The 17,205-nt window shown below is 41.1% G+C and overlaps 1 protein-coding gene across 3 annotated transcripts in view; it reads right to left on the bottom strand.

Annotated features, from left to right (window-relative positions):
• Nucleotides 1–4,484: 4,484 nt before the first annotated feature.
• The window catches only part of LOC148041168 (uncharacterized), a 149,018-nt gene continuing 136,297 nt past the window's right edge, over nucleotides 4,485–17,205 (bottom strand). For all 3 annotated transcript variants that reach the window (XM_087687596.1, XM_087687608.1, XM_087687603.1), the window contains 4 exons: nucleotides 5,898–5,963; nucleotides 5,568–5,615; nucleotides 4,958–5,479; nucleotides 4,485–4,876 (listed from right to left, as the gene is read on the bottom strand). In XM_087687596.1, coding sequence (XP_087543722.1) covers nucleotides 4,760–4,876; nucleotides 4,958–5,479; nucleotides 5,568–5,615; nucleotides 5,898–5,963 — 753 coding nt within the window. In that variant the 3' untranslated portion in view covers nucleotides 4,485–4,759. The remainder of the gene's footprint in view (nucleotides 4,877–4,957; nucleotides 5,480–5,567; nucleotides 5,616–5,897; nucleotides 5,964–17,205) is intronic.

Raw genomic sequence — 17,205 nt, 5'->3', positions numbered from 1 at the left:
ATGTGTGAATGGAGCATTGTACACACGAGATGGGCCTCTCAATGCACAAAGCACAATTTGTTCGTGTGCATGGTACTATTGTAAAAAATTACACGGTGCAATGAAAAGAATCTGAGAAAGAGATAGAGATAGAGAGTACACAACAGATAAGAGAAGAATTACACAATTTCTTTAAATTCAAACAAGCTTAGATGGCGATCTAGACAGAAGATAGGTGAAGAACTTAAGGCTAGCTGGAACAACTCTGACGGAGTGAAAGATAGATGATCGATGAATGTGAAGGGGTTTAGCTTTTATAGCCCGCCAAGGCAGTTAGGTCAGCCTGACCGACCTACCATATGAGCCTCCACTAGTCGGCCAGAGAACATTCCCTTTATCGTCGGGCCAAGAACATTACCCCCCCCCCCCCCCCCCCGGACCCGCGCTAGGGGGGCCAACGGAAACCCCCCAACCAAGGGCCACTTCCACAGCCCCCAGACCCCAAAATAGGTGCCCCTTTTAACTCCCTTACCCCCCCAACTCGATGCAATGTGTCTCGAGCTGCTACCAGCTTAACTACTCAGTCCAACCCAAAGATTAGACCCACAATGGTCACATTTTTCCCATCCCATCACATAGACCTCATTTGATATACAAGTCATGACTCAACCAATATCCGAGCTCACATTTGGCTTCTCCTCATAATGAAGGCCTTATAACTTTGAATGCCATGGATCATTGGTGGCACCTTATGAGGGTGGGGCATTGAGCATATCTAGCAACTATAAGGCTCCTTGGCCTTCCTTCTCGCACCGTATGCTGACACAAGGCGGGATGCACTACTGCACCATCAATTGCATACAAGGAATACAACCTTTTCACAAATAAAACTGAGGATAACATCAATGGGATTTGGGAACGAATTACCGTCATATATTTATCAACAGAGTGTGAGACAAAGGGGGGGTTTAGCATGATTGATTTTTCCTTCATCAATTGAGAGGTGAGGATTGAGGGACGGTACGACAATTGGAGTTAAGTATGTTCTAGTTTCCCTATGCATACAAGGGGCGGGCCACCATCATCACACACACCTTACTTTATTTGGTGCATTGCACAATAAGGCTCCCTGGTCTTCCTTCCTACACCTATACCAAATGGGTTGGTATGCATTGTTGCACCATCAACTATGCATGCTAGCATACTTCTTCTAAACCATCCCTCTTGTCGATTTCTAAACCGGATGTGAGATATGGATTTTAATTATTATCCATCGAGTGACCTAAGTTATGGGGCGAGTGTCATATCTATCATCTTCACATGAGCAATTGTTTAGATTAGTAATGTATTCTTTGTCATCCACACCTGAATTAGAGCTTCATCGACAATACTACCTCCTTGGGTGCTATTGCATGGTCCCTACCATACTCGACGAGTGTGATGTGGCGAGCCTTCATACTTCATGCTGACAACTATGACTCTTCACATATTAAACGATGGTTCACCTCGACCATCTAAGAATTGGATCAAGATTTTCTAACCCTTCCCCTTTTGTTTACAAGTGTCGATCTTGTTTTAAGTGTGGAGATGTTAGGGTCCAGTTTGTTGTCAAATCTTACATTCCTATTGCTTAATACCCCCTCCTTGCTAAGGTCCTAAGCGTGGGGACAGTCCCTACACATTTGTTCTGCATACCCTTATGGAAACATTCCTATCTAATCATTCATGTATGCCATGTCCTAATTTTTCCCTGATGGGGTTCCTCCCTCCCAACCCGTCCTATTTTCATCATGTCCCCGACGCCATTTCTTGTTTGTTTGTCTTTATCCTTTATTTTGTTACTTTTCCATGTGAACGCATCCTACATTCACAGAAATCTATATCTCACTTTACAATCCTATTCGTCCCTTTGAATTGGCTACTTTTCCTTTTTACGGCCCTCAATTTCGAGTCATGATTCATGAGCTATTAATTTTTTAGGAATTTTCCATGATTAGGATGAATTTCCATGCAACTACACCTTTTTATGGGCATTGCAACTACAATTTGATGTGTTAGGCCTCATCTTTCCCTTTTTTTGCACACTTTTTATTTTTATAATCCATCTTTCTAATGCACGAATTGGACGTTATTTATTTTTGTGTATTTGTGGATTTATATTTACGTAATTTTTCTATTTTTTCCATGTGAACATGCTCTTTTCTTGTCTGAACGATGTTCTGTGGATAGCCTTGAGGTATTCGTCCCCTCAAACATATTTCCTTTTTTCTCCCCCTTGTTCTCACCATCTAATTTTTTGTTATTAAATTTTTAATTATATTTTCTTACTTATTTTTACCCTTTTTTCATATAAACACGCCTTTCTTCTATCGAAATCATGTTTTGACTTGACTACCATGTCACCCATCATTCCTCCAATATTTTTCCTTTTTGTTGCTTCTTGTTCCGACTTACAGATTATTAGAAATTAATTTTTGTTCAAATTTTCAACTGTCTTTACCATTTATTCCATGCAAACCTCCCCATTTGCCACAGGAACCATGTTCCAACTAGATAGACCTATCCCATTTGATACTCCACACATTTTTCCTTGTTATATTTCATTCCGACCTTTTGATTTTTTGTTATTAATTTTTAATTCTATTTTTGGGTTTTATTTTCCATTTTTTCCATGCAAACGGGTCCTATTCTCATCAGAACCACATTCTGACATGATAAGTCTATTGAACTCCTCCTTACAAACAATTTTCCTTGTTTTTGCATTTTGTTCGGACGACAGACGGATTTTCGAGAATTAATTTTTGTGCGTCTTGCTATGCCCATTGTTTTTCTCTTTTTCAATGTGAACACCCTTCTTTTTCGTCCTCTTCCTCCAATTACACAGCACCTTTTTTCTTTTTTTATCAGTTCCATCCGATGTCTGGTTCGTTTCTTATTAATTTTTTCATTTATTTTGTGTTCCATCATCTTCCGTGTTGTGCGTGACTGCCCGTGTTTTCGTCTTTCGACACACGTTAATGCATACATGATGTCGTCCTCCTTTCGCATGCGTGCGTACATGTTGTTTTAATCTCCTCGACATAAATTTTTGTACCCCGTTCACATTTGTGTGCGAGACGGGGGGCACGCTTTACATCTCTTTTTTTACCAAAAAATAAATAAAATTTCCACCCTCCCAACCGTCTCTCTCTCTCTCTCTCTCTCTCTCTCTCTCTCTCTCTCTCTCTCTCTCTCTCTCTCTCTCTCTCTCTCTCTCTCTCTCTCTCTCTCTCTCTCTCTCTCTCTCTCTCTCGTCTTGCGTGTGCCTCTTCTTCCTCTCGCCATCTCCCCTCCTCCCTCCTCCCTCCCCCTTTCCTCCTCTTCCTTACTCCTTAGGAAGATGATGGTGTCGGATGAGGTTTTGTATTTCCTCATCCTATTGTACTTCATGTACATATATACTTTGTCACTCCTTTCTTGTTCTCTTCTCACTACAAGCACATTCACCTTTAAGTGGAAGGTTATTCAAGATAAAGGTGTCTAGTACAAGACCACCGGGACACTTTTTTATCTTCAGCTTATATATATATATGCCTAGTTCACTTCAAGGCATAACTAGTCTTGTAAATCTTCTCTAGTGATACCTCAGTATACTCTTAGTTGTGCTGTCTCAAGCTCCTTCATCAAGCTGTACATGTGCATTCTTGTAACCTTAAATGAATAATTGTTATCATTTCATGATATTCAACCTTCTTCCCCTTGGCAAGATTGGGTGTCAAACCAAAGGATTTCCTATAAAGGTCAGCTAATCAAATTTACCATAAGATGCCTGAAAATAAGAGATTGGTTAATGAGAAAGCCAACATAGATCTCTTCAACTATGAAGCTCAAGATTCCTTATCAAGAAAAAGTCTTCATATGGAGGTTGCTTATTGAGCGTCTTCCAAATAGAGGATGTGCTATGTGCTCACAAGATCTCCCGTGTTTGTTGCAGCTCCTACACTAGCTATGATGAGACTGATATATCTCTTTATCTCGTGCCTTGTTGTGAGACACATTTGGAGCTTTATTTCCCATGTGGGAACCTCAATGACTCGGCCACAAACCATCCGTTCTCGGGCAAGAGGTTTTCTTTGATCACTTAGCAACCCAATCTTCCTTGCCTTTTCCATTTTTTGAGATGAACTACTCTTTGGTACGTTTGGCGCACCAATAATGCCTTTATTTTTTAATCGGCCTATGGCAGCCATGGTCACATGGTCCATGTTTGAGGATAACTATTATGGTAGATTTCTTCCAGGGTTTTGACTGACCTAGTCCTTGACGAAGTTGCTGTTTCATGACTGCATATTGTTCACTCCAGTCCTGTTGTGGCCCCCACATGATGTGTCCTATGTTTTGGTAGTCTTTTGGCTTCACTTATGATTGCTGTGATTTTCTTTGGCTGGCCAGAAGTACTGATGGAAATATCCTCATTTAATTTAAGATTCTTCACTAGAGAGAGAGAGAGAGAGAGAGAAAGGGAGACTGAAATTATCAACATAGAAGTACTCATGTGCTGCAAGAGTCAAGACCCAGTGCAGGTCTCTATAGAATGCAATACATAACAGCTTAAGATGTGCTAGGTCATCAGTGGTCTCCTACCAAACACCTCCCACATAAGCACATCACAATAACCTCTTGTACCATGACAGTTTGTATAAGTAGTCGTCCCCACCGCTACTGTCGACTGTCTGGAAACAAGTAGTTTCTCTCAACAGCTGTCAAAGACAAAAGAACCAGAAAGAGTAAACCATCCAAATCAAGCCATTGTCCCTGCCACTTCAATAGAGGCCAGCGCTTTTGCACTTGTGAACCTGCCCACATTTTGTGCCATCCTGAACTCATGGTGAAAAGCAGCTAAGAGGCATTGGTTTATCTGCATGAAAGAACCATCAGCTTTAGCAACGGGCAAAATCAGAATTGCTTCGCAAATGAACTAATAAAAGACAATGTCTACCTCTTTCAGCCTCACAATCTCCTTGTGAGCAGCTGCAAGTAACATATCCCTGTATGTGTCCGTACCAAGGCTTGACCTTTTCTCCTGTCCATGACTCTCTTGCAAAGGCACTTTCTTATTACCTGACGTACAACTATCACATAAATGCTCACAGCAGCATTGTTGAAGAGTGTCAGTCTGGCCTTTACAGCAAGACCTAACATTTCTTTCACCTGGCATTGGCCTGAAACAACCAGTATCTCTCCTATCTGCAGTCGTGCATGCCATATCCCTACAGCTCGTTGCACTGTCATTCCAGATCTGCTTTTCATCATTCTGCTGGTCTGAAATGCAGCTATCCTCTGTTTTATGTGAATCTGCTGGTAGCATGATTGATGAGCATTTTGCCGCAGCCATGGTACTTGGCTTGTGTGCAGAGGGTGCAGCCCTTGGTGCTGATATATATTGACTTAGAGCTTGGAATTTTTCTTGCCACTCGGAGAGCTCAGCTTGAAGAGTTTGATTTCCACACCGCAGACTTGTCTACAAAAAATTTTTAGCCCTACACCTTACTACTACATGTGTGCACAACCATGCATACATAGGAAAGAGAATGGAAAAAAGCACATACCAGCTCTGCCAGCAGTTGTTGCTTTTCAGACTCTAACACCTCTTTCACCTGCATAAGGACATGCAGGTGTACTATAGGTACATGCTAATGCTACTTCAGCCAACTCAATTTTACGCAAATGCAATACATATGGCCTAATACACACCGCAGTTAGGTCTAACCATACCACAAGCACAGACATTTTCATCTTATCAAAAGATATGTATGCATTCCTACATCTCATTCTTCAGTATAGTGGTCACTTCATACACACAAATGCATGTTGTTCAGATGAGCACAGGTTAGGAGCTTCCTTTGACTCCAAGGTTTTGCATGAACAAGGAAGGATACCTTTTGGAGTTCATTTTCATGGTCCAATTGTTGAGCTTCCATTTCTTGACTTCTAAGCTCTGCAACCTAGTTTAAAATGAAAGTATCCATAACATATACAGTTTCTAGGATGTGCAAAAGAGAAGCACTAATTCCTAAATATGTTATTAAAGTAAAGGATCTAGTAAATGGCATTCCATGTCTTGCAAAGAAACATCAAGAAAGAATTTGCATTGTTTTTTAAAAAACGTTTCATCGCCTTTTAAGTTTTGTACAACAACAGGCGAGAGCAGCAATTAGTCTATTAGCGTATTTCAAATCCTAATTCCTGAACAAGTGCAGGCTCTAAAGCACTAAACATCAAGGTGAGCATTCCTTAAGGATGCCTCTTTCTTGATAAAGATTACAACTGAAATGGGTTTCTTTGAGTGGACATCACATAGCTCACAGGGGTTATCACGTGTGTTGGAACATCAATATGCAAATTCCATTACTTGCTGAAGATACCAGGAGTGTTAACAGCAGGCCTAGGTGTGTGCCTAGGAGATATCATCTTCTAGTCACAAATCACAAGATTCTATTTGGAGCAGGTATCATCACATAGTTGGAGTTAGCCACGTATGGTTGGCTGAATCAGACATCTTGAAACCAGTCATTTCAGACCCATATGGAAGAGCAGAAACATACTTGACCTCTTTACTGCAGCCAGCTGTCATAAACAGCAGCAAACATTAACTGTGTATAGTGCCTACTTTCTGGTTGATGTCATTAGACAATTGGGGTCTACAGTTCAGAATCCACATTTGAATCATAATCTGATCATACTTCCATTCTCGTCAATGCTTGCTGTAAGGATATCTATGGACAAACTGCAATCAACCATACAAAGGTGGTTAGCCAATTGGACGGTTTCCAATTGGTCATTCACAAGCTTCTTTGCAGTATTGATGACGCCACCGTAGATGGAGCATACCGAGAGTATGTGTCCAGCTCCATATCAGGGCACACAGTATTCAGGGTTTTTGTCCCACATTGTTTGCCTACCTAGATGGTCCTCTTTAGGTCAAATCATTTTTGCCATTTCAAGCCTTTTTCCTATACAGATTCCACCAGTCTTCTTTCCTCCCTATTTATAGGCGTCACAATTGTACACACTTCACAATTGGTTAAATGTTTTCCCTCCAGCTTGGGGGCCTTGCTTCATCACATTGCCCTGGCTTTCACCTGTCTCCTTTGTTGTTCACTCCCCTTCCTTTGTGTCTGATTTCTTCACAATATTAGAGCACACCTGCATCCATGTCATTAAACACCAGTGTGGGAGATGCAACCATCTATTTGTCAGAGCATTGTATTCTGGACTTGCGTTTACCCTCATCATGGTCTGACAATGGAGGTTGGCATTTTCTCAACCTCTCTAAACGAAAGTTCCAGTTCATGGCAACAAACAAACACATTTTGCAACAAATTTCAAACTCATTGGTTGTACAATATACCTAGGATCCATTCCCACCCTTCATCACAAACAGGGATAAATAGCCCTGTCTCACCCTTGCAACAACATCTCACAACAACAGTTTGCTAAAGCAGCAACAGTTGGCAGTAGTACTTCCTCAACCTGTCAAGGTGAAATTTCTTGTTTGTGGCACCAAGAGTGTTTCGCAGAAAATTTCAAGCCCATCAGTTCTACCATACACCTAGGAGTCACTCCCACCCTTTGTTGTGCATAGGGACAACCAGTCTTGTCTCACCTCAACATTTCTTACCACAACTTGTGATTTGGTACCAGGGTAGTCAGCTATGATCCGTCCAGTCCGTACACTTAGTACAGTACTGAACATACACCAAAAACTTGTCAAATAAAATCCGTTGTTTTGTAGAGTCATTAAAAAATACATAGATATTTAAGGGTTAGGCTAGTAAATATTACTTGTTTTAACATTTAAAAAGGGATGGATTGTACACACCTAACGGGACTAGGAGAAACAACACAGAATGTGCTTTGATAAATGGGAAGCTAGAAACAATAGTGCATATCCTCATTGATTTTCAAGGCATCTAATCATCATCCCAAGCTCCCAACACACTAGTCTTGTATTTGTGCAATTCAAGGCACAAGATTGCTATGTTCGTTGTGGCAACAACAGCTAGCGTTATCTTCTCATTGCATTTTTTATGCAATTCTCATTGTTTCCTGCATCCACACTCCGAAGTCTCTCCTATCTATTCTCTTCTATATCCCAACATCTTTTGGGAGAGTGAGCTATGAAAGCAAAAGAATAGTGAAAGAAGAGAAGAGAACATGAAAGAAGATAAAAGGAAGAAAAAAAAGGAATATCACTCTAATCTAAATGCAAATACAATGTAGAGCAACCATCCTGATTCACTCTTCCAAACAAAGCAAATAAGGTATTTCTTTGGGGATTTGGGGAAAGCTCTTTATGGATTGAAGCAAGCACCTTGCTACTAGTTTCATAGAATGGATGATTTCCTTAGGTCGGGCAACTTCCGTTTGCACCCATATGATCCAAGTCTGTATATCAACACCACTTTAGAGAGGCTCAAGCAAGTATTTTGTGGTAGCATGAGAATGTATTTTAAAGCTACTGTTTTGGTAGATTCCCTCCAAAGCCCTTCCAAAAGTCTAATTTTTTCCTAAGCTTGGCCATGACTCACTGCCATATTTTGTAATGGGTGACCATAAATCCCAAGGGGATTCCTAGAAATCTAAAGATTTTCCCATCCTACATTTTAGTGCAACCTTTAGCTAGTTGTTGTACGAGGTAAAACTGTTGGTATATACTAATGATTTGTTGATCACAAGCTTGGATACTACTACTATTGTGCATCCTAAGGCACAGGTATGTTCTACCTTCGAGATAACCAACCTTGGTTACTTACCTTAATTTCTAGATTTCAAGGTTGGTTAGCATGAGAAGGGTATCTTTGTATCCTATCAGAAATATATCCTTCAATCAACATTGCTCACATGAGACAAAGTCAATGGGCACACCTTTGTCTCCTCCTATGATGCTCCCCAATCCTTGTATATGTGTTATAATATAGCACGACAAACTCTTGCTTTGGTTTTTGATTATAGGAGATACAAACTTAAACTAGGCGTGTGGATTCCCTTGGATTCAGATACAGATTGCATGCCCTTCAATCTTAAGATGCAAGCTATAGAAAAGGAGGTAAATATCACTTCCAATTGGAATCTTAAAGATGTAAGGGATACCTTGGAGATGCTAGACTGTACATCCCCAGAATATAAGTTTAAAGTAAACAGTAAAGCAGTAGGGAAAAGAGTTGAATGCTTTACTCTTGTATGAGTTGCTTGCCTCCTTCAATTGTAAGCTTCGAGCCATAAAATTGAAAACATTACATTGGATAAAAAGCTTTTCATTGAATGAAGAGTTACAAAATTGAAGTGTAGATATACAAAGATCTTGCCATTTGTATCTATTTGTCTTCTTTCATCATTGTAACTTCTTCGTCGCTTTTTGAAAAGATAGATCTTGCAGTTGCAGTGGCTTTTTTTTGGTTGGTTGAAGAATTTAACTTGGACAGGGGCCCTTTTCTCTTGAGGGGGTAGATGAGAAGCTGGATGAGAAAGTGTTGGCATTTCTATCTTTGTGGAGCTTGCCTTACTTGTCTTTCCAGATGACTTGCCTTTTGCCTTACTCTTAGTTAAGGATTTATGTGGAGGAGAGTCAGCGTCGACTGGCGTGATTGCCCTATCGAGGACTCCCATACATGGACTTCAATTTTGGCAACACATGCACCACATACCAATGACGAAAAATGTGACAATATAGTCATGGCTAGGTCTTTCAAGACAATATGATTACGGAGGGATGAGCTTGTCATCCCGAATCTCCTCCATCTTTGTGAGGTAATCCTTCATAGTCTCATGAAATCTGTTATAAAAAGATGTCATAGCTTTATCTCAAGAGTGATCCTCTAGCGAGTACCTTCACCTTCACCTAGAAAGGGAATATAATCACGCCCACACCTCCGAGACATAACAAATACATTGGATGTAAACAAGTACAAAAACATGGCAGTCCATGAAGAGGAACCACATGGCTCAAAAATTGAGCCCAATTTCATAAGGCTGCCAAATCCAATGTAAATCCAATCATCGGATCCACTAAGTGAGTAGGGAGGATGATGAGGTCCAAAAAATCAAAAGTATCTTAGAGACAATGTACACTCCATCTTGCATGACCATAGGGCCCAATGAAAATTTCCACATTGTCTTTTTCTTAGAATTGGAAAAGAATGAGCACTTGCATCTATGGTACAAAGATGGCCATCCACAAAATGGAAGACGTGGATAATGAATAACTATGAGAGTGATGAAGGGACAATAGATGGAGGATTCACAGCTAACATCTAGATCTCAATCACTGTCATTGCCAACTAGGACCATTATACTTATGGCTGATATTCAATAGGGCTTTGGTTGCATCAATCCTCACAATCTACACGATCACAGTTTTAACATCAATTCTTTCAATATCCATGGTATTCCTGGCGATCCTTAGAGCCACAGACATCAATACGCTGACCTTCACGGTCACAATCATCACTTCTATGGTCCTCACTATAGTTTTGAAAGATCCTTTCGCCCGATCTTGCCATCATGCTGGTCTATCATGCATATCTTTCAAATAACCTGCAAGAAAGCAAGAAATTATGCTGCATTTTGATGGGGAGTACCTTTTGAGGGATCACTCTCCATTCTTTGTTGCGTTTTGATTTCAATGGCCTTGGGAAGGCAAAAACAACTTGTTACAAGCCAAAAGCAACCTATTGCTCTGAATGTTTCATTTCCAACCAGCAAGGGTGTTTGTTTCAAGGAGACTTGCTTTTAAGACTTGACCTCCATTAGAATGGGGCAATAGGGCTGTGTATTACATATGGAAGCCTGCTAAGAGCTGTATTTCAGTTTGTAGACTGCTGCAGCTGCCAGGTTAAAAATAACCCAGTGCCACTACAGAATGCCTTGAGTTTGATGTTGCCAGCAACTGGTTGTGACTATTAATAACAGAGAGGGAGTCCAAATCTGGTTGCCCCGTTGCAAGGATTGGAAAGCAACAAATCCAATTGAAAGCACTATGGTAGATGAGTTCTCCATCTTAGTTTGGCAATGATAACATGTGGGAGTGCTCAATGGAAGAGGAACACGAAGAGAAGAGAAGACAAAATGCAAAAGAAGACAAGGAATACTCATATGAAACAATGATACAAGGCTGCACACAATCACCCACGTCATACATTGAGAAGTGTGTCATTGAGAGCTTCAGAAATAACAAAAGATCTGATTAAGGATATGTGTGAAGCATAGACTAGACAGTTATAAATGGGGAGTAACCAACAAATAGACAACATGATAATGATGATGATGATGATGTCAGACCAGCTGATCGTGTCATCTAGAGGCTGGAGACACAACGTCCTACTACAACATCTCAAAGCGAGAAACCCACCCGTTGATCATAAATGTGCACTCTCCACCTAGTATTCCTAAAATGAAGAAGACCCACACATGAGAATAAATGATAGCCTGAGATAGTAATAGCTATTGGCTAGTAATAAAAATAACAACCGAGTATTGTTAATTCCAAGGCTAAGGATGTATTTTAGTTCAGCAAAAGTATAGTCCATGGAAGAAGACAATACGCAAGGCTCACAAGGTATGCACATGGAAGAAGACAATACGCAAAATGTTTGCTAACACATCCACTACACGAGCAATTACCAATCTGACTCCAAAACCTATTGCTCAATCCTAAATGTGCCAATACTATGTCTGAGTCGATTATGAGCACCATACATCTCTTGCCTCACAGCTCTTAGCAATATACACAGCCATCCAACAAATTATAATTCAAAGATTAAATCAGCCACCACGACTCCTAGATTAGCACAATCATCAGCTCAAACAGCAACATGACAACCCAGCTGCATGTCACCTGCAAATGAATAGTCATGCCAATCATGAACAGAGAATAATCACACAAATTTTAGGTACAAGCCTGACACATCGCCAACACTGTAGGCAATGTCACCAGCAGCTTCGACGACATTGTCAACAACTTAGAGAACCATAGATATCTAGTATGATAAGGTAGGTTACGGTACCAAACAATGCCATGCACTACCAAATGGTACCTTAAGATTTTTAACACTTTGTACAATAACGGTAGTTCTTTTCAAAATTGATATAAGATCATTTTGGACAAGAACAACATTTTGTTCTTCGCCCTTTTTCAATTGCACCAGGTGCACCTGTTGTCAGCCATGGACACCATCCATGAGGGGTGAAAGCAATTGTTTGCCTTTGCCCAAATTTCCCTCCACGGGCTGGGTATCTATATACATATGCAAGGTAATATCATCCTATTGTACAGCAAGAGCTTCATTTGTCTATATTGCTTCTTCTTTGGCTTCAATACATTCTACCATAAAGTGAACCAATTTTTTTGTGTGTGTGTGTGTGTGTGTGTGTGTGTGTGTGTGTGTGTGTGAGAGAGAGAGAGAGAGAGAGAGAGAGAGAGAGAGAAAGAGATGCAGCCGCATAGCCCTACAATGAGCCTTGCTAGTGCGCAACATAAATCCTTGTAACATTTTGATCTCATAGGCTGATTTGGCCTTTTGTAGATGTTAATATAACTCTCTGTCTCAATTTTCAGACATAACATTTTGGTCTCATAGGCCAACTTGGCCTTTTGTAAACATTAACATAAAACTCTCTCTCTTTTTCGTGAAGATAAAGAATTAAGTATATATACATCAGACCATCAGGTCAGCATTCTCTCTAACTCTCTTACTTTCTGTTACATCAGACCATCAGGTCATCAGAGAAATTGATGAAAGACTATCAGTACTTTAACACAAAGAAAAAATCACATAGCCAATGTAGAGCGAACAATAGCCAGCCGGGGGGCAGCAATGTCAGGAAGAACCAGATCAGCTGCTATCATAGAAGAATTTTGCCATAGCACTAAACCTCGAACACGGGCCACATGACCATGGATGCCCGAAACCAAATCAAAAATAAAGGCATTCCGAGTGCGCCAAATATGCCATAAGGCAGTCCATCTAAGCAAATGGAAAAGGCAAGAATAATCTGAATGCAAAGAAGGCACGGAGGGTAGCTTTCCCATAATCCATGAATGGCTTGTTATCCGGAGCTGAGTCGTCGAGAGCGCACGCAAGAAATAAAACTCCAGATCTGTCATGCAACCGGACAAGAAGCAAAAAGATGAAGCAATGTTTCATCACATTAGTGCAAAATACACAACGACCAGCAAAGATCTTTCAAGCACGCAGGACCTCTCCAGTTGGAAGACCACCAATCAGCAATCTCCACAAAAAGACTTTACCCTGAAAACTTAGACTTCCAAAGCTAAATGAATCTTTCCTGCCACTTCTTTTGCCCATCCCTAATATGCCATAAGCCTTGCCTAAGAGACCGAGATAAGGCAATTTCCTTCGTGATCCCTCCATTAAGAGCAATACGAGCCACAGCTCCCTAACTAATAGTATCAACAAGAGAAACCATGCGAGGACTGAATCCCATTGTAGACAATAATTGCGGCTAAAAAGACCACCTAGCATGATCAAATGCGTTCTCAATATTGAGCTAAAGCATAACTACTTGCTGGCCTGAAGTTTTAGCATAGTCAATTCCTAGTTGAACATTCAAAATGTTATGCATTATATTCCGACCTTTAATGAAACCATATTGACGTGGATGAACCAGGTGTGGAAAAACGTCTTACAATCTATTGGCAATGATTTTGGAGAAGATTTTATATAACGAACGCATAACAAAAATGGGTCTCCATTGTTTCAAAGAGGTTGCAGAGGGAACCTTCGGCAACAAGCGAATGACAGCAATCTACCAATCTAATGGCATCATGCCAGAATTCCACACTTGCTGACACAGGCAAGTCAATGGATCTTTAAGGTGCTGCACATTAGCTGAAAATAGCTCATTAGGAAGCCCATCCCAACCAAGACTTTTCCTTCGGGGCGGGTGGGACAACACTTCTTCCACTTCATCTTCTAAAATATCAACCTCCATTAAATCCACCCATTCTAGTTTGACCTGGTTGCTAACCAACTCGCAAATATATCAGCAAGCAAAATAAACAGCATCAGAAAAATTCTTTTGCAAACCCAGCAAGGATTTGTAAAAGTCAACACACATACGAATGATGGAGGCGAGATCCGTCACCATAACACCTTGTTCATCCATTAAATGCATAATATTTTCCCGAGTATATTTCTGGTGCAGACGAGCAAAGATATGATGGAATTGATAGTTATTATCGTATAAAGCTTCAGCTCTGGCCAGCAGTTTGAATTTGCATATTCCTCTTTCTAAAGAGAATGAACCTTGCCTTTCAAACCATTCAATGCATGTGAGCAAGTCATCATTATCCAAGAGAGCTATGCAAGGCGTCTCTCTTTCTCCCACTTTAACAACAGGCAAGACTGGATGAATGCATAGCTGACATAAACATTACTTGGAAGATCAAGAATCGTTTCCAAGGTTCTGATTGACTCAGAGACAAGGAGTGGGCCAATATAGATTGGGCATTGTGCAATTCAGCTCATTAAGAGGAAGCATGCTGCATACCATACTGATGGGATAACTCCCGCGCATTATCCCTAAAAACAGCCTATACGTCCTTCCCTTCAGATAGGACCTTCAAGCTAAAAGAAGCGATCAGTTGTTGCTGAACACATTCCAAAAACTGATTCTGCTTCAAAAAAGATTGATTAAAACAAAGAGGCAACCAAGCAAGAAGAGCCTTAAATACATGAACAGGTCTAAGGGTCATTTCCAAGACCAAAGGATAGTGATCTGATAAGACATGTTGTCATTTCACCCACATGAAAATAACTACAAGAAAAAAGGAATCACTCTGACAAATATATATTCGATTCAATCTTGCCCAGGTGTTAAGATGCTATAAAGAACCATAGGTATAATCAGATTGTGATGGATACATCCAAGACCACATGTCCTGCTTCAAAGACCCAGCTGCAAGGGCATCCCAAGCCCATCGCCCAAGACCATCAATGACTGAGTGCAAAGAAGTCACGTGATCCCCAGATGCACATGCATTAAAGTCGCCCATGACAAAATCTTGACGAGCCATGGAAAGACAGTGCAAGTCATCCCAAAGTTGACGCCGTTCCCTTGCAGTGAAAGGAGCATACATGCCCACCAACCACAAAAACCTCTCCCTCATAAAGTATTTCTAGAATCACAAATCAACCTCGAGGTATCTGACAAACCACTGATGGTTGTCGGAAGGATTTGACAACCAACATAACTCCAGATTTATATGGAGCTCGACCACTGAAAAAAACCACATAATCCTTATAAACATAAGAAGATCCAACCAAAGAGTGATGTTTATGCTCCATCGCACAAAATACATCCCAATTTCTAGCAAACACAACTTTCCACAACCAATACTGCTTGCTGCCCAAAGAGATATCTTTCACATTTCACAAAGCAATTCTCATAATAAATCAAAAATGAGAAAAACTATTGAACCACCGCTTTTCCTTTCCCTTTTACATCTATAGCTTTAGCTACCTGAAATCTTTCCATCTCGCTTCGGATTACATCTACAAGGTCTGCCCTCTGCAAACCAGCAATCAAAGCACGAGAAGGAAACTCTTGTTGCTGTGAACGGAAAATATCCCTAGGAGACACAAGCTTCCCCTGCACATCAAAGCGCAAAGCAGAAATCAAATTTGCTTTATCATCCCCTGCTGGAGCACGAAAAGATTGAGGGTTCATGTAAAACCCCTTACCTCTACATTGGCGGTGGGTGGGCAAGAGTCGAACAAGAAGCTTGTCTTGCATTATGTCTAACCACTAATACCCAAGAATCTTCCCAAGGAGACACATTCCGATCAACCGCAAGGGAAGTACGCTCAAGACTCTCTTGAGAAACCTCCTTCTTACCTTCATCACGACCATCTTGAGGAAACATCTCAGGATCAACTTGTGGCTCCTGAAGTATGTGCTCAGGATGGTGGTCTTGCATTTCCATGTCTGAATCTATAGTTCGCTGTAAAACCTCGAGATTTTTATCACATTCTGAAATGAAATGGCCCAATTGGCCACAATCTGAAACAACGTCTAGCAAAAGTACCCCATTTCAACTCATAAACCAAGGTTTGCAGTCGTGCAACCTCGAAATGAATTTTGGTCGAGCGAGGTTTCCCTCTATCCTAAAGCATGCATGCACTGTTCCTATTCTGGAAAGCCAACCGAGGCTCCATCAACACCTCACCTAGGGTTCTCAAAACCAACGGGAGGAGTCTCCAAAGATAGACAGAAATCAACCACCTCCACCCAAATAGAGCATGCATGCCTCAACACCTCTTGAAACTCAGCCATGGGCCTCCAAGAGACCATGTGAACAAGCTGCTCATCCAAAAACAAAGGAATGCGCTGCATGATGAAAGTACGCACTTCCAAGGAGCGAAAAAACATCTCAAAAAACCCCCTTGAACCATCATAAATCTCTTCAACAAGAGGGGCCTGCACATGCCCTGAAGCATCATCTTAGCACTATTCAACACTTAAAAGCATGGACTGCACCCACATACGAATGGTGGTGATCAAGGGAGCCTTTCTTGTAGAGTAAAAGATGGCTGCCCTCTCATGAAAAGTAGCAATCTGCTATAGGACCAGTTCCGTTCCCATGACTCCAACTACGTGATCCCCATCCGGTAAGAGTTAGCTTTGCCCTCATTAACATGGACATAATCGGACATAAGATGATTGGCACTGGCCAGCATGAACTTAAGAGACCCATCAGGTTGTGGACCAAAAGCCTAAACCTCTGATTGAGGCAAATTTGGGGGGCATAATAGCGGTTCTTCAACTAACATCTTCTGACGTTTACCTGTCTCATCCCCATCGATCAATAGGCCAAAATCCTCCACCAACGAATCACTATCCGAATCCGGCAAAACTTAGTCATTCCCATTTCCTAAATGCTAGTCGAGAAAGGCCACATCGATACCATTTGTCTCCTGCAGATTATCCATCACTGAATTAGATGCTGAGCATGAACTGCTTTGTGACCCCTGTTGCAAGCTACCAAACCACAACTCTCTCTCTCTCTCTCTCTCTCTCTCTCTCTCTCTCTCTCTCTCTCTCTCTCTCTCTCTCTCTCTCTCTCTCTCTCTCTCTCTCTCTCTCTCTCTCTCTCTCTCTCTCTCTCTCTCTCTCTCTCTCTCTCTCTCTCTCTCTCTCTCTCTCTCTCTCTCTCTCTCTCTCTCT

Source organism: Lygodium microphyllum, chromosome 1 (genome assembly GCF_053477565.2).
Source record: "Lygodium microphyllum isolate KBCC chromosome 1, Lygodium_microphyllum_v1.1.10, whole genome shotgun sequence".
Classification (NCBI taxonomy): Eukaryota; Viridiplantae; Streptophyta; class Polypodiopsida; order Schizaeales; family Lygodiaceae; genus Lygodium; species Lygodium microphyllum.
The sequence above is the reverse complement of the archived record's forward strand: the minus strand, read 5'-3'. Positions and strand labels throughout refer to the sequence as shown.